General features: G+C 37.9%; 2 protein-coding genes and 1 long non-coding RNA gene across 5 annotated transcripts; 2 read left to right on the forward strand and 1 right to left on the reverse strand.

Moving 5' to 3' along the window:
* The first annotated feature begins 3387 nt into the window (after positions 1 to 3387).
* LOC120001403 (crossover junction endonuclease EME1B) lies at positions 3388 to 9843 on the forward strand. 2 transcript variants are annotated; one of them, XM_038849716.1, is made up of 12 exons: positions 3388 to 3867; positions 4824 to 4958; positions 5118 to 5182; positions 5513 to 5698; positions 5782 to 5935; positions 6047 to 6156; positions 6703 to 6878; positions 7489 to 7552; positions 7659 to 7777; positions 8223 to 8312; positions 8684 to 8798; positions 9287 to 9843. In XM_038849716.1, exons 1-12 carry the CDS (start codon positions 3477 to 3479, stop codon positions 9464 to 9466), a joined length of 1785 nt encoding a protein of 594 aa, XP_038705644.1. In that variant the 5' UTR covers positions 3388 to 3476; the 3' UTR covers positions 9467 to 9843. The 2 variants fall into 2 exon arrangements, with proteins under 2 accessions (XP_038705644.1, XP_038705646.1); XM_038849718.1 differs by having other exon boundaries at positions 5516 to 5698; positions 9287 to 9637.
* Positions 9844 to 11842: 1999 nt separating this feature from the next.
* Positions 11843 to 14107, reverse strand: LOC120001647. Of its 2 annotated transcripts, none has more exons than XR_005469017.1 (3): positions 14085 to 14107; positions 12497 to 12616; positions 11843 to 12389 (listed from the first exon to the last, which is right to left on the reverse strand). It is a non-coding gene; the product is annotated as an uncharacterized LOC120001647 (long non-coding RNA). The 2 variants fall into 2 exon arrangements; XR_005469018.1 differs by lacking the exon at positions 14085 to 14107 and adding an exon at positions 14050 to 14071.
* Positions 14108 to 14389: 282 nt separating this feature from the next.
* On the forward strand, positions 14390 to 17053 carry LOC120003119. The gene is made up of 3 exons (XM_038852036.1): positions 14390 to 14714; positions 16093 to 16173; positions 16396 to 17053. The coding sequence occupies exons 1-3, from the start codon at positions 14556 to 14558 to the stop codon at positions 16807 to 16809; spliced, it is 654 nt and encodes a 217-aa protein (XP_038707964.1). The 5' UTR covers positions 14390 to 14555; the 3' UTR covers positions 16810 to 17053.
* The last annotated feature ends 205 nt before the right edge of the window (positions 17054 to 17258 follow it).

Genomic DNA, 17258 nt, shown 5'->3' on the forward strand with positions numbered 1-17258 from the left:
GCCACATAGATTATTTTTTAGAAACCCTAAATCTTACATTCAATTTCTCGCTTCTCTCTCATCAAGCTAGTTTTTTGTTTTTTTTTTTAAAACTTCTTTCTTCTCTCTCCAACTTTCTTATTCTCTCTCCTCACCTCTTTTACTTTTGCATTCTTTCTCTCGAGTTTGTGATTGATGACTTGTAATTTTATTACAGTGTCAATTGCATATTGTAATAAATCACTAGACTAAATACACTATCAAATGCACAGTGTAATAACATACTGGGCTAAATAAACTACCGATTTTAGTGTAATAAGCCATCGGATAGCTAAATACATTGTCAATTGCACAGTGTAACAAGCTACTGAAAAGCTATATAAGCAAGCGATGACAAGTTTAATCACTAGTGGCTCATTGCTACTAAAGAACTTGACAACCTCATTTATAATTGTAAATAAAAACCCAATTACCTTGTATGACAACAACAATGTAAATCAAAATGAATTTACACCAAAATCCTAATTACATTGTTTATTGAAAGTGTATTTAACTCTGTATATACTCATGACCTGAACCAACACCTTCAAACTAATCAAGCCCTTCAAACAACTTCGAAAGGGTATGAAGAATATGAGCAAACCAAGAGAAATTGCAACCCAAGGGAATAAAAATCAAATAAAAAAATATTCCAATACAAGCATATCAAACTAGATAAGAGGACATCAAAAAGAAATCGGCCAAAACCCCCCACCAACTAGAATTCACGTAGTCCTTCCCACGGCTTTGCCCTTTTTCACTGACTTCGTTTGACATCTCTCTCTCTAACGAGCTTGCTCTCTCAATAGGTAGTGTTTGTGATAAGTGCACAACATGTTCTATGGGTCTCTATCACGCCAAAGAAACTTGAACTCAGCTCCCCATCTTGATAATTAATATTTTTCTTGATAGTGTAATTAATTTGGGACAATGTAATAATGCATCGGAGCATACCTTTGATGTGAGTCTCTATTTTTCGATGGTCGTTTCGATCAATGAAGGGCTGGGCTAGGTGCTCCTTACGTAGGTGAGTCCATTGGTGGTGTCGGGTTGCCAAATCGACATCAGAATCAGCTAGATCTGTGATATTTATCCGGTGGATATCCATGGCTTCATGGTGGATTTTCGACAAAATCAACAACCATTGACGACAAGTGGTGGCTGGGCATTGCTCCTGGGGGCCGGACACTTCTTTTGACTGCAGCGGCTGTCATATCTGTGGCCGAACGACGGAGGTCTGTGATTGGCCGTGAGAGAATAAGAGAGAATCGTGTGAGAGAGAGTCGGAGAGGAGAGGGAGAGATAGAGGAGAGAGAAAAATGAAATATGAGGAGAGATAAAAGTGATTTGTAGGGTTTGATTTTTGATTTTTGAATTTGCCTAGTCAGCATATCCAGTCAGCTGTCACATCATTATGGATATTTTATGTACACAAATCCTATGTATGTATATCACTACCGATTGGAAAATACGTTCAATCATGCTAATAAATTCAAATACATGCAAGCTATATATGTATATATTGTATTGCTTGCACATATGGTATGGCTGATTAATTACAAAGACATATTAACTTTGGATTAATCAGTGGAAAAACCATGCATTAATTAATGTAGGGAGAAACATCGACATTAGTAGATGCTAAATATATATCATTTTCAGATAATAAAGACATGGAAATTAAATGTATATATTTGTAGCATTGTGTATCATCTTCTATATGGACCCCACCTGTCATAATCACTATACACTCAAAACATGATCAGTATTGCTAATTATGTCTTAAGATTACTAGATAAGTGTATTAAACAACTTGGATGATAACTTAATAATGAATCTTTCTGAGATCAAACCGTATGGACTTAAAAAGAAACCCGAGTTTCAATTTTGTAGTCAAGCGTTGGATTTCGACCCAAATTTCAAATGTTTTATATACGATAACCATAAGCTCACATGTACTGTTACTCAATCCAAACAGCCTGCCTACAATGCTTGGGTAAAAAAGCTGTGTGTATTGATGACTTTGCAACCAATACTGCTACATCTTTTCATCGACAAGATCACACAAAAGTTCAAAAACAGTGTGTATTGATATCTGATAGGCCCAACTCATAGAACTAGTGCTGATTTCACAACTAATAATACCACTACAATTAAGTTGAGAGTTGGTATGTCGAAGGAGACAAATCCATAATTGCCAAGGACCCGCCTGTGCCCAAAACCACAGCTAACCCCCAACAATGGATTCGTGGCCAGATAGTGACCATCTACCTCGATCAATTTTAGCCTACTTGTCGAGCATGACAAGCATAGGGCTCGAACCCACATCGGGTTCAGGGGCCAGCCCTGATGGAGGCATGGAGCCGGAGCCAGACACAAAGAAGATCAATTGGAGTGGGATTTGATTGAAAGTGATCCCTTTGAAAGGCTATGTCGTCGGGCTGGGGCACTGGGGACTGTGGTCCATCACGTGCCACTAGGTGGCTCGCACAATGTTGCATATATACTGGTGGTGGAAATGTCTTCTTGGATTCTTTGTGGGTTGGGCCCTTTGTCTTGTGGGGGGTCCTTTTGAGATTTTTTGGACAATTTTTTTTTGGGTTTGTAACAAAATTCACAATGACATCACTAAAAAGTAAAAACATACGTTTTTTTGCCACTTAGTTTTTAAAATTTACATTTTGAAGTTATTTTGCCTCCCGAAGTTTTCAGAAATTTTCCAAATCTCACCCCTGCCCCCTTCTATGTGCTTTACAAGAGTATTGATGTATTGATACCATTCATCAATTTTAGTATCTAAGATTAGGGGCAGAGCCAAAAATTTTCGTGAAGGGAAGTTGGTAGGTTTAAAAAAAGATAGAAATGCTTATAAAAGGAGAATAATAGGTTAAAAAAAAAAAAAGAAATCTCGGAGTTCAAATTCAAACTCGATACTATACAATAAAAGAAGGCATTGTCGTTAGACCAACAGATAAAATTTGACATATAATTTATAAAATATATTTAATTACTATTTTTTTTTTCCAAATTCGAGGGGACCTAGCTCCCTAGTCTCCATGTGGCTCTGCCCCTATCTATGATTATGAAAGAGATGAGATGAGGGATGAGACGGGATGAGGTGAAACCTGTAACGAATGAACGATCCTGAAGTTTTCCCTAAAGTTTTCCCCTTTAAATAGTTATCTTTTGAATTGGGCTCAATATGCCAAGTTAAAGGCTTTTTGCCCAACCTCCATGAATCTGTCTGTTTTTCTTTATTGGGCTTAATTGTCGGGCTTCAATACCTTTCAAATACAAACAATATTGGGCCTAAATTACGGCCCGTATGGCCCCAAACTCGCACCTTCGTCAGCCATCCCGCGCTAATTCGAAGAACACAAAACAAAATCACGTCGTCTTGAAAGCTATCAATTCCTAATTCAGTATGCACCCCTCTCGCAAACCCTAGAAATACAACAATGTCAGACCCAATCATCCTCTCCGATGGAGAAGAAGGCCAAAGTACCCCCTCAACCCCTTGCGCTTTCTCCTCCAAGAAGCCCCGGACAGAACCGGACCCGATCCCGACAGTCTTTGTGGTCGACGATGACCCCACACCGCAAAAACCAGGGCTCAACTCCTCCACCCCCTCTTTCGTTGCGGAAACCCCTATGTCCGACGTCTCCATCGTTAAGTGCACGACGGTTTCCTTTGATCCCCAAATTAGGGTTAAAGATTCGTACCCAAAGCTCTCATCGAGTCCGTATTTCGTAGTTGATTCTCCGATGTCTGATGTGTCCAGCGTTAAGTGCACTAGGGTTTCCTCCGATCCCCAAGCTAGGGTTTCAATTTCGGGCCAAAAGTACACTGGTGGGTTGGGCTCGATTCTCTCTTTTTTTGTTTTGTATTAGTGATTATATGTTGTTACTGGGCGTGGTGTAGTGATAGCTGGGTATTTTAATGAGTTACTGGAAACTATTTTTGAGTCGTTATTGTGTGTATTGTGCTCTCAAAGGTTTCATATGGTCTTCAAATTATTGTGTGAGCTTTTCACTTGGGGTTTTTTTGGTTGTCTCTCTTTTCGGTGACAATATTGAAGCGCTTATTTCACTTTTATTTGTTTGAGTGTTGTTGATTTCGGGTGATTAGGCAGAGTTTTGATTTTTTTTTTCTATTGCAGGGTTGTCTCTTGGATTTTTTTTGGCAATCTCTTGCACCTTATGTAAATATAGTGTTTTTCCGTTCTTCAAATTTGGGTCTCAGCTCCTGATCACTCTCTCTCTTGCTCTCTGTACACTCATGCGCACCACACGCCACACGCCACACAAATCTTCTATCAACAGTTCAACACGCACTTATACACAACCTTTTTAATTTTCTTTACTTGTTTCTTGGGCTATTTTTTTTTGTGAATCTGACTTCCACTGGAGTAACCTGTGGTTTTTGATGCATGTTTTTCCTTTTTAAATATAGTATTTGCATGTCTTGTTGAAAATTCAAATGTATTTGTGGTTGAGTACTTCGGTTTATGCTGTTGTTTTGCTTCTATTGAATTAGTCTGGTAATTGATTATGGTTATGTTGATGTCGAACATGCGTTTATGGTTGTTTGTAGTCTGGGTGCTCAAATACTTGGGTTTAGGCTGTTTTTCTGTTTCTATTTTGTCAAATGGGTTTCTATTTTATGTTTAGGTTGATACATTTTCAATAGTGTACTTTATTTTATGTGCATGATGCAGTCTCGACTAATCTGTTCATGAGCCTTTTGTGGTTGACTAGAGGAATTTTGTGTAAATTTGAGGACCTTTTTCATCAAATGCATCACAGGAACTGACGGGTTGATATGTTTGGAGTCTGACAATGAGTCTGAAAGTGCTTCTGCAAAGGAAAAATGGATCGAGAATGGATTATTAGGTTCTGAGGTTGACAATAATGGAGAGTCAGGATTATTAGGTTCTTATGGTATGTTGATGCTGAACACGGATTGCTTGTTTATTGTGGCTGTGTTATCCCCTGCATGACAAATAGTCATCTGTTTATTTTTTGGTGCAAAAGAAAGTGTTTCAGATACGGGGCTTTTCCTTTTATGTTAACATAAATTATAGAAAATATGTTCAACAGGGGCCTCCAATCTTTCTCAGATGTCGGACCACAGTTCTGCACAGCCAGCTTTTTCACCAGAGCAGGTACTTTCTATCTTGGAACATGGTACTGCAATTTTATTTTACGCAATATATTATTAGTGTAGTTTGAAGAGCAACTATCTAAAGTTTACATCACATGAACATAATATCTTAGTTTCGTGTGAAATTATTTGTGCGTTGTAATTTTGTTGTCATCACATTCACGGTTTGTACATTTGGGTGTGGGACTACCAGCCTTTTTTTGTAACTTCTCGAGGTTCAGTATAAATTATAGAATCTCTATTCAAACATTATGTTGTTTCATGTTTGCCCTAAAAATTTTCTTTTATTACATCTCTCAATTCATCAATGCTCTTAATTTTGACATTCAAGCAGGTACATGGTTATTCTGGAAAAGAAAATTTGAGTGCTGAGGAGATGATGGGTAATATTGTAAAGCAGAAGAGAAAAACTGAAGGCAATGCTGAAAAGAATAGAACGAGGGAACCGTTGGGAAATAAAAGGATGACAAAAGAGGAGAGAATTTGCTTAATGAAAGAAAAGAAGTTTAAAAAGGAAGTAAGCATCTTATCCGTTATTTTGAATTTATACTTGGGGCTGTTTTCACTGTTAAAAGTTGCTGACTAAAAAATACTTTACAGCAAGAGAAGTTGCATAAAGCTGCACTGAAGGCTGAAGCTGCAGAGCTGAAGAAAGTGGAGAAAGAGAAGCAGAAGTGGGGAAAAGGAAAGTTTGCCCTGAAATCTATTGTGGCAGAGATTGACACTAAAATACTTGAACTAGGTTCTGTCGGAGGTATTGTTCATGTCAACAATTTGTTTCTCTTTGCCTTCCCAGCAGGTTTTTTATGTGAATATATGTCCAGTTACTTTTTTCTTGGTTAATGTCTCTACTTTATTAGTGTAGGATATTTGCTTACCAGGTTAGCAGAGAAAGGCATTACATTCCGTGTTACGTCAAATCCAATTGAAAGATCAATTGTTTGGACCATGAATGCTCCTGAACATATTACTCAGGTAAGTGAGGCTGGGAATTAAATGAATTTCTTGTGTATATCATTTTTTAGATCTTAAAGCATCTCTTTTTGTCATACCTTGAGTAAGCACACTGCAAATTGGGGCATTGGGCTACTTGGAGTTTAACCCCTTTTCGTTAGAAATTTTCAATTTTGGAAACGTGGCACCGATTGTTGAATCCATTAATGATCTGATTTGGCATCAATGATATTTTTGGTGTATTGTAATGGAATTCCACTTAGATTCTAATCAGCATTTGTCTTCTTTCTGTGTGGTATGAGCATGCTACTTACTTATTCCCACATGTCCAGTTGAATTAATTTTTTCCCAAAACCCCCCTTTCTTTCAGTTCAGATACAGATTTACTTTATCAGTAATTACACACACATCAATGTGGCATGTATATATATTTAGGTTCGTGTACCTTTCTCGTAACCTTTTCACGTTGTTTTACGCCTTTATTGAGATTTTTTATGTCATGCATAAATATTTTCGTTTGTTTCCTATTACTTGTTTTCACCTATTTATTTATTATTTCTATTGCAGCTTTGTCCCAAAGGAATTGAGATTCCTTATGTGCTGCTTGCATATGAGGCCGACGAGTTCTGTAATCTTATTGCCAGTGAATCACTTCTGGATCATGTTGCTGGGGTTCAAAATCATTATCCATCTTACACAGTTTGCTACCTAACAAATAGGTTGATGGCTTATATTAATAAAAGGTGAGAAATAAGTTATTTAATTTAGAGATGCTTAACTAATTCCCATAACTTCTGCCACTGTGAGGTCTAGGATGAGTATGTACTTATCTTTACTCTCTTGAAGTACTTCTGCCCATACTACAATATGCATAATGTTGCTCCACCGTGCCTTGTAGTATGGATCCAGAACACATATACAGATTTTATGACACTCTATGGTTGAGGGTATTAGGTTAGAGATTGTCCACTATCCCCAGCCACCTGCCAGTGAAACCTGGTATTTTCTAGCATGAGAATTTTCTTGTGTATGCTGACCACATGCTTTTCTAGTTTTCTTTGGATTTGTTCACTTAGAAATATGTTTGACTTCAATTGATTATAGGCTAGAGATTCTCTGCATTGTCTTGTCACCAGCTAGTGAAATCTGGTTTTTTCTGAGATTAATTTTGTCTTTTCTGTGCTACTTTTTTCTTTGATACATTTTTACTTAGAAGTATGTGTCTTGTTTAGTTTTCGAATCCCAGAGAGTGGTGCACTCTTTAAAATATGTTGTCCTGTTAATAAGCTGCCTTATGCTTGATGATGTGGGAACGCGACAATTATTGAAACACACATCTGGGTGATGTATCAGGGAGAAGGAAAACTACAAGAACCCGGCAAATGATCATGGTTGGAGACGTCCGCCTGTTGAGGAGGTTCAAGCTACTAACTGAGAATGCAAAGAATTGCTATAAATTTAGTTAGATAGATGTTTTTTCGGGATCGCTGTTAATTTTATATGGTCGTGAATTTGTTTTACAGGTCCTGGCAAAATTAACCACTCAATTTGCTAGGGTGCATTCCAGGCAATGCACAGATGAAGCAGAGCTAGCTGAACATATTGTTGGTCTGACATGCAGCCTGGCATCTTGTCAATTCAGGTTCTGAACACATCTAGTTTGAGAATGCTTTAAAGGTGTCTTTTGCTTTAGATTATGTGCTTCAATGAATGCAGCACTTTTTTCCAGTGCCCTTGTGGCCAAATGGAATCTCCTCTCCCCATAAGATATGGTCGATGGTGATCTTAATGACTTTTTTAAACATTGCACGTGAACCTCTAAGGAGAAGAAAACTGAATTTGAGACCAAACTGAAATGGTCAATTTTGGTATAGTCAGTTTTACTGGATACCCAAGCCCCATCCAGATACCAGACCGTCTGTTGTTGGTAAATCCAAATTCGTGCCACCACACATTTATGACTGCACACATATGAAACCATCAAATTCACCATGACCATCCAGAAAGGACAACAGGAGTTTACAGTTTTATAAGTCTCTCTCTCCCCCTCTCATACTTTAGCTGATCAATTTTGCTTTTAATTGCAGAAAGAAGTTAACATGTCTTTCTGTGAGTGCTAATGGATCCCTTATCCCTAAGGATGCTACTGACAGGAATTTAATAAAAAAGAGCTTGTGGTGAGTATCACTTTTCTAAATGTTGTTCATTAGCTACCCAATTATCTCAATAAGTGCCAATCGTGGGGAAGGTAGCTGACATGGAGTTATTTTATATACATGATGATGAAGTTATGTTACTTGCTTTTGATCATTCAATACTGTTTCATTTGAAAATAGAAATAAATGTTAGTGGACGCCATCGAGTTTTTATATCTATCTATATATATATATGTAATTTGATGAAGGATGTTGCTAAAGACAAATTATAGGGTCAAGATACTCTGGAGAAGGAATATGATATTAGCTTTCTTAATTTTCTCTGATGCCTATGTTTCCTATTGTTACGTGCCTTCTCTGTGTTTCTTATTTTGCTTGCAACATGATTCCAGGTTAAAAGCTTTGATAGCTATCCCCAAGGTACAGCCGCGATTTGCCATTGCTATTTGGAAGAAGTACCCTACAATGAAATCTCTTTTAAGTGTTTACATGGATCCCAGTATATCAGTAAGTATTAAGTGAATTGGGTCTCGTCCTTCAGTGGTAATTGATTCTGTGATAAATAAAAGCTTTTCGCATTATGATAGCCTCCATTACACCATTCCATCATGAGCTGTAAATATTTACTAGGACCAACCGCATACATTCTTATATGTTCACATATGGTGACTTCAGTCAGTATGAAAGTCTCTTGGTGATTTTTTGTAAAAAGTTCTATTCATTATGCTTCAAAAAAAATTCCTTAAAAATACTAATATAATCTTTTTCTTAAACATCTGACTTGAAGGACCAAGTATATCCCACGAATTCGATTGTAAGAGTGAGCTTATATGTAGGGAATAACTGAATTGCCGTTTTAATTCTGCTAGGTCAATCCATTTTTGTTCATTTGCATTCATATTGGCTTTTGAAATGTTTTATTTTCCATATTTCTGCACAAGCACACATGGCTGAAATTCATAGGTGTTATATTGGCACTTATATTGAAATGGCAGGAGCATGATAAAGAATTTATGCTCAAGGATTTGATGACGGAAGGATTACTCGGTGGTGATAGAAGATTAGGTGAAGTTTGTTCAAAAAGAGTGTACAGAATACTCATGGCTCGAAGTGGATCCATCAAAACTGACGACGTCGAGGATGGTGCTGATTTCTTCAGTCATCAATCACTTTGAAAAGCCTCCCTCATTGTGATTTTTGATGATCAACGGTTTGCGGTTTATCTATTAGGACATAACATGTCATTGTTATTCCATTATTGCGATTCTAGGACCACTGAATCAATCCTTGTATGTCACAACATTCTTGAAGTTTCCTCTGCACAGTTGGTAGTTGGCACAGAAGTGGAGTCTTTCCCGGACTCGCCATATCTAAATTCACTTACTCGTGTAGACTAAAGCAACTACTCGTTTAGGCGATTGTTTTTAGGGGTGGTAAAAAATTTTATGTCCGGTCTAGATGATTGAATTTGTCCGATCCGGATCAAACCAAGTTTGGACACAAGTTATATGTTTGAAGTCAACGTCTAAATACAAAATTTTTGTTCGATTTATTTGTCTAGATCTTAACTTGGATTGGATTATTGTTTGGTTTATTTGTGTAGGTTAAAACTAATTGGGTTTAGTCAATTATGTACGTTTGAAATCCAATCTAGATTAGACTATGAACATATGATATTTCATAAACACATAATATTGTTCGATCCGTGACTAATTTTTTTGCCATCCCTAATTGTTCCGGTATAAACATGGCAGTTTGGAAGATCACCAAACCCATTAAACCCTAGTGGGCTTTGTCATCCCAAATGGTTACATCCAGTTGTGGCAGTCCCCCACCAGTCTGGACCTAATTTATGTGCGGTGGGGGACCATTGGCATTGATGTGTAAGTAAGTGTAATTGTGTAAGCAAGCAGAGATGGGGAAGAGAGACACACATCCCATTAGGAAACTAGGAGCAAAGTGTTAGAATTTTGGATTGATTGGTCTTCTTAAGCTAAATGCCCAAAACCCATCTCCAACTATGGAGTAAGGTCCCATCCGACGCAATGCATTATTTCACATCCATAGAAGAATATACTTATGGAACTCCGTTTGTATGGTATGTATCTAAAGCCATTATTAGCATCCATCTTGATGAAAAGTGTGGGCCCTCATAGCCTACGCAGAGTGCACTAACAACCGCAACCAATACTCCTGCAGTCTGCACTCATCAACAGAAAACCACCTTTCTGGCTCTCTTCAAGTCCAAGTCCAGAGCCAAGCTTTATACTTTGCTATTACTGCTCTTTTCATCATGGAGAAGAGCAAGTCATTTTCTGGATCCTGCACTACCTACTCAGAGCTCAGGACGGGGTTCGAGGACCGATCCAAGTCGTACAGTTTCAACGGTCCGAATGATGATTCAGGGAATCCGGAGCTGGAGAGGAGGAGAAGGGTTGCATCATATAATATGTACACCGTGGAAGGTAAACTCAAATCATCACTAAGAAACAGCTTCAAGTGGATTAAGGGCAAGTTCACAGAGAACCATTTCAACGACTAAATTGGTGTGGTGTGGTGTGTATGTATCTATCCTTCTTGTTTTGTTTCATTCCCTTCTTGATGTCTGTTTGAGGTACCAAAATCTAGTATGTTAATACTATCATGTAAAATATTTGTGTAATATGGGGATGCTACAACTAGAAGTTCTTGTTCTGTTAAGCACTAAATTGTTAAAAAAGTTGTGAATGAAATTCAAGAAATGGCTGGAAGTGTGTTGAGCTGCATACACAAAAACATAATAATTTGGCTCACTAGCGGTCATTCTCCATGGACAAACTTTTACTTGGTTCGAAAAGTTGACATCTTTTCAGGATCAAGAGCTCAGAAATCCAACGTAGACAGAGATCGCGATATTGAGTAGAGCCTCCACTGCCATGATTGTGATTAGTGGTATCTGTTATTGAGGCCTGTAAAAGAGTGAAATTCTGGATGTTCTTGGTAGTACTAGGATGATGTTCTATAGTTATCGGCAACGCCTTTTGTTCTTGGTTGATTGGTTTTGAACTGGAGGAGATGCTACTTGAATTGTTACCTGTCTCTTTGGCCATGCATGTTTGCCTCCGCATTTTGTCCTCATGTGGAAAACTTATGTGCATACGAACCTAACAACTTGAGTTTAGATCCATATCGGCTATCCAAAGACAAGAATGGTATAGTTCACATTTACCAAAAAGAAAAATAGACGTGAAGGGAATTTTTGATGGCGACTTTAGGAGTTGAAACGGCTATTTTGGAGGTTAGAAGTTAATGAGGGCTGATGTATCCAGTTAACTGCAGGTTGCTTGTCATTGGCCCTCATGGTTGAAGAAGCCATTCTCTAGTTATATAATGTAGCTTCTGAATTTTTTCTTATAGTTCATAGCGAGTGATCATGAATCAGAAACACTGATTGAGGTATTAACAGCAGCAAATAATAAGGTTGCATGCTGTTATGCTATGTGTATGCACATAAACAGAAACAATGTGATTTCTGCAACAGAAAAAAAAGTTTTGAATCAGCTACGACAGGGAAAGGATTGGTCTACCAGTTCTAAAAGAATCATCTCTAAGGTGTTCATTCTTACAAGGGACCTTCCACAAAGAATCTTCATCATGACCACTGTATTCTGACAAATTACTTTCAAGGCAGTGCAATACAACAAAATTTGAAGGTTGATATTCAAGAAACCAGGGGTTCCTTATGAACCATATGAACATCATCATCACCGTCAACATTTATCAAGATTGTTTGACGCATTCTTCCTTGAAAATGCTTTCAAATGCATCCCAGCCAAAATGCCTGAACAGACCTAGCAAATGTTAAATTGATATCTTATAGTAGTTCCTCACTTCCTCCACTTGTCAAGCTGCAGCTCTTATTTTTCAGTTTCCTGGTCTCCTGTAGATTTTCAATTTCAAAAAGTAGATTTTCAACTTCAAAAATAGTTTTTCAGTCTCCGAGAGCAGCAGTGCCAAAAGCCCACGCTAGCTAATAATTCTGCCAATGCTTAAACTGTCGCCACTGATAATATTTCGGGAGGAAGATAAACCTAGATCAAAGGGTCTCAAAGATTCCGTCTGTGTCACAGCATTCAAAAGAGACGAACAAAAACTGGTCAGAATTGATAGGTTTTCTCAGTCTCTGCATAGATTAAAAGAGGACATTTCAGAGCAGATTTTAGTACCCATTTTATGCCTGAGAGTCCAAGGCTGCTTTCATCATTACATACTCGTGAACTAAGCAGCGAGTCCATTTCAGACTTTTCATTAGTGTGGCCTTCTGGGAGCCCAGATTGGACATTGACCTGCAAACAATGGAGCAAGTAAATTCTCTGCTAATTTCTCTTTCTTCTTTTCATGTGATAAGACTAGAATCGAAATCGCTGATTCTATGATAACTGTGAGCACTTTAATGGACTGATCTTATATGAATTTTAAAGATCTGTAATGCCAGAGCTCTCATGCAGATTTTATCTATAGAATTCACTCTCCTTTTTTGACGAATAATATTGATTTTGATATTAGCGTGTGGGAGGATTTGAACTTTCAACCTGTTTTATAGAATTCACTCATATAATCATATTGCATATTCATAGACACGTATGTGAGTTATATAGTCAATGCAAGAGCTCTCATAGAGTTTATATCTGTAGAATTCACTCATATTGCATATTCATGCATACGTATATGAGTTATATTCAAGCACCATAATCAATATAAAGAAATCAAGACCATAGTCAACCATGTCAAATGTTAACATTCTTACTAACATAAAGAAATTGTTTTAAACAAGGTTCCACGATACTGCCAAATCAAGAATGAAAAAATTTACAACATGAGCATCAAAATCTTGCTTCTAATATTTTTTACAAAAATAAAATAAATTTTTAAATAAAGAAAGAAATACTCAAATTATCAAAGAAGAAGGCCAAAAATAATTTGTCTCTTCATTCTTCATTAAAGCCACAAAACAAGGAGGGTTTCTTTTTTCTTCTTATGTCATTTAGGGATAAGAGAGAGAAAGAGCAAACTCTGCCTGGTGGATCATAGGCCTAGATAAAGGAGGAGGGTTAAGGAAATTTGACTGCTAGTGTAAAATTTTCCCGAATTCAGTGACATGAGCTCAAGAAACTCCACCTTGTTATGGATTAATGTAGCCAAAACTAATTCGCTTGAGAATAAGGAGGTAATGATGATTATGAGATAAATAGTAGGGAGGTAAGAGTGTAAGACATCCTTCCTTGGCTTATATAAACTTGTAGAAAGAGAAACTTAATCCAATATGAGATTTTTCTAGGAGTGGAATCCTTTTCTCCTGGTGATGCTAACTGAAGTAATATAGATAAAACTATTCCAGCTCAACGCCGTTTTGATGCGAATATTGGCTCAAAGGGAAAGAAAGACAATTGTGATACTACCAGGACAACTAAAAACCAAACTGTGTATTGAACTATAGTGTTACTAGGTTCCAGAGCTAACCCAACTTCCTTAAGTTTCTTTTATAACGAATATAGCAATACAACCATCAAAAGTCTCTCTAATTGGAGACTACTCAAATTAATGTGAAATACGAGCTAAACTGAAATCATTAATTAGGGTTTTTGTTGTTACACATGCGGTGTGAAATCAAAAATTCTAAACACCAAATCAGAAACTACAGTCAAATCTGTAAAAATCAGCGGAAAATCATGGAAAACAAGTAAGGAAAAAAATTAGGATCGAAAAGGTCAGAACCAACCCGAATAACATGATTCTGTAACATCAACAGCGTACCTTGAATCGAGAGAGGAGAGAAACGAAGCCAGAGTATAAATCTGGGGTTTGTGTTGTGTCGGTGACTTTGAGGAATTGGCGCCGCTTGTCAAAAGGCTTGATAGCTGTTTGGGTCCAACAGATTTTGGGCCTTTTGGGCTTCTGTACCATGCGTTTAGGGAAACTTAAGGCCCATAATTTAAAAAAAGAAGAAGAAGAAAAGATGACTGTAAATTGCATGAAGACCAACTTGTCACGTTGGATAGCCACCTGTAAATCTACGTGGCAGAATGTAGATATACAGTACTGTCTTTCCATTCGTAGTCTCTTGCGAGACCAACCTTCCTTCCTTGCTTTTCTCCACAACAAAGTCTGGCCGTTCCCTTTAAACATTCGCAAAAGCGAAACAGAATTCACAAACCCAAACAGAAGTAAGAGAGAAGAAAAGGGTCTCTCACTCATAGGGTTTTGGGGTCATTAAGATTTTCTTCCATGGCGAAGAAGAGAAAATCCGATGCCACGCGCATGGACGAGGTGGATCGGAGCATGTACACGACCTTCTGTAGCGCCGCCAACTCCCTCTCTCAGCTCTACACGCAGGCCATGAATCAGCAGCGTCTCTCATTCCAGGCGGGGGAACGACACTCACTGGTCGCATCCCTTTCTCCCTACCCTCTCCATGCGTGCGTATTTGTGTTTTTTTTTAAAAAAAATTTGATTTTTAGTGGATGAAAAAATATGATGGAATTGTCCATTCGTTCATTGGATTTCTTTGGTTAACGATGGATTGGAAACTAAAGGACGGAAATCGATGTGAATTTTGGCTATTAAGCTTCTCAATTAGTTGTATAGTTGTAACGGGCACGACATAGTGACTTCTATCTCAATGTATGCCTTTTAATCAATCTACTATCTATTTATCTATTCAAGGAAATAGGGGACGCTCAAAAATTGTTTCTTGAACAGTTTTTAATGATTTCTTAATTGACCTGACTTCAGAGTGATCTGATGTTTCTTATGTGAACTTTTCGCTCTCCCGGTTCTTCTGTGCGATTTTAAATCAAGCGAGTTGGCATTTTGTTTCTCTATTTTCCAGTAAAATTTGATATTTATGTTTTCTATTGTTAGGATTTTATCGTTATCATATATCCATTGATAGACTGCAAAAGGATTGAATTTTGGAGGTCCTTTGTCTGGGACCCTGGGTGCCTATGTTTCTATGTTTTTGATGGAGCAACGTTTGCCAACTGATTGCCCAAGTCGTCATGGCATTTAGGATATGAAGTTCTGGGGCAAACTTTATGCCCTCTGGTGTAAGTTATGGGGCAAACTTGATCCCCTCTGGTGTGTAGAACTGGCATTAGATCTGCTTAGAATCCCACAGTATAGATTTCTTTAGACAAAAATGGGATTCATGGTATTGATTTTTTTTGTAAGCAATCACTATCTTCTTTGACAGTGTATCAGTGTCCTTCAGGAAGCTGCCTATGCTTAGTTTATTGGAGTTCTTCAAAGTTGTTTCCTTGTCCTGCTTATGTTTCTTCCAGAGATGTCCTTCATTTCTTTTGGAGTTTTTGAATTTATAGTTTTGTTGTAGGATGTTTTGATGATTGGCTTGTTTGGTAGGCCTGTTTATTCGCTTCTTGAACTAGTGTTCTTATTTGGCCTAGCATGTTTTTATCTGTTACTTTTCATACTTCTTTCTTTGGTGTATTTTTGTCTTTAAGAGATTTGAAAGAATGTCTCCTGGCAAATATGGGCCTGTGGTGTGCCGCTTTTCTCTATGTTGCTTCCTCACTCAAGCTGTTACTCTCCAATTCGCTGTGTTGCTGTAGACTTTCTTTTTTCTTTCATTTCTTTCTCAAGGCTTTCCAGTTTAAGAAATTGGATGGTTCTCTCTCATTGTTTATAATTTGTTGCTCGGCATCAGGTGTCAGCTGCTTTTAAGCGTATGGCTTGTTGGATGTTGGTGGCATTTTGGTATAGCCTTTATGCTTGAGTAACATAAAGTTCTCTTTTTTATTTGCAGGATAAACTTTACCAATGGATATTGAGACAGCAGGAAGAAGGATTGAGAGTATCAACAGCTGATATAGTTGCTTATTTGCAGGTTTCTCAGTATACTATCTTTTAATTATTCTTTTGGTCGTGCATTATTTATGCTGGCTTGATGTATTTTTGTGGCACCGCAAGTCTGCATCTTTCAATTTGTTCCATTTCTCGAGTATAGCCATTGCTTGGCTCTGATTGAGTTGGTCTCCTCCTGGCATTTTGTATGCCGTGGAAATTGGATTAATATGCATGCAAATATTTTCCCCTGATGTTTCTGTAGAATGAGCTGGAATATGCTGCAGAGGAATCCCCAATGTCCCCCCAGTTACCATTTCAGCATCAACCGTCCCAGGCTTCGATGCATTTTGCAAATGCAGGTGGTCCTGTTTCTTCCAACGGGTTTGTGCCACAAATTGCTGGGCAGGGGCTTCGTTCTGGCTCTGGGCAACCTGATCATCAAGCGAAGAACTCTGTTTTCTCAAACGCTTTATCCAGCCCCATTCATCGAAGCCTTCAGCATTATCACCTGGCACAGGGTAGCTACCATTCAAATAATCCCATGCCATCTGGAAACGAAACTCGAGGTAATGAAAACAACTATGCCATTAACCAAACCAGAGATGTTGTTTCGCCCAGCTCCAACAATTGCATGGACATGCATTCGGAGAGTCCAAGTCATGATTTTCCTTACTGAAATTTCTGTATGTTCCCTACTATGTCTTTCACTGTTTGTGGTGGTTAAATTTTGTGCAGATACAACCCTTGAAATTTCATTCCTAGTGTAGTGTACTTATTTCCAGCCACATAGTTCCTTGATAACTGGCCTCTAGCTTGGGTGCAGACTGCAAAAAGAATGTTTAGAAAAAAAATTATACTGTCCATTAATCCATGATTGATAACCATAAATCTAAGAACTCTTGCATGTCCCCAGTTGATAAGTCTTTACTAGTTCTCTGTCCGCACAATCTTCTCTCTTATGCTCTCTGGCTTGGGCTGGCCTTGACATCAAATGTCATTAGATTTTAGTTTGGTTTTATATGTCAGATTATATGATGCTGTTCCTCCTGGTTTTGTTCTGCAGTTTTTGGTTTACTCTATAATTGGTTTAGTTTTCAATGGAACTCGTTTTCAACTCTCAAATCT

The sequence above is a fragment of the Tripterygium wilfordii genome, chromosome 7, assembly GCF_013401445.1.
Source record: "Tripterygium wilfordii isolate XIE 37 chromosome 7, ASM1340144v1, whole genome shotgun sequence".
NCBI lineage: Eukaryota > Viridiplantae > Streptophyta > Magnoliopsida > Celastrales > Celastraceae > Tripterygium > Tripterygium wilfordii.

Bases quoted from the DNA above. Each gene is read 5' to 3' on its own strand.
- LOC120001403 (XM_038849716.1), top strand. From the start codon at position 3,477: ATGTCAGACCCAATCATCCTCTCCGATGGAGAAGAAGGCCAAAGTACC. The intron at 3,868-4,823 runs GTGGGTTGGGCT...AATGCATCACAG, and splicing joins TTCGGGCCAAAAGTACACTG to GAACTGACGGGTTGATATGT. The intron at 6,157-6,702 runs GTAAGTGAGGCT...TTTCTATTGCAG, and splicing joins CTCCTGAACATATTACTCAG to CTTTGTCCCAAAGGAATTGA.
- LOC120003119 (XM_038852036.1), top strand. From the start codon at position 14,556: ATGGCGAAGAAGAGAAAATCCGATGCCACGCGCATGGACGAGGTGGAT. The intron at 14,715-16,092 runs GTCGCATCCCTT...TTTTATTTGCAG, and splicing joins CGGGGGAACGACACTCACTG to GATAAACTTTACCAATGGAT. The intron at 16,174-16,395 runs GTTTCTCAGTAT...ATGTTTCTGTAG, and splicing joins ATATAGTTGCTTATTTGCAG to AATGAGCTGGAATATGCTGC.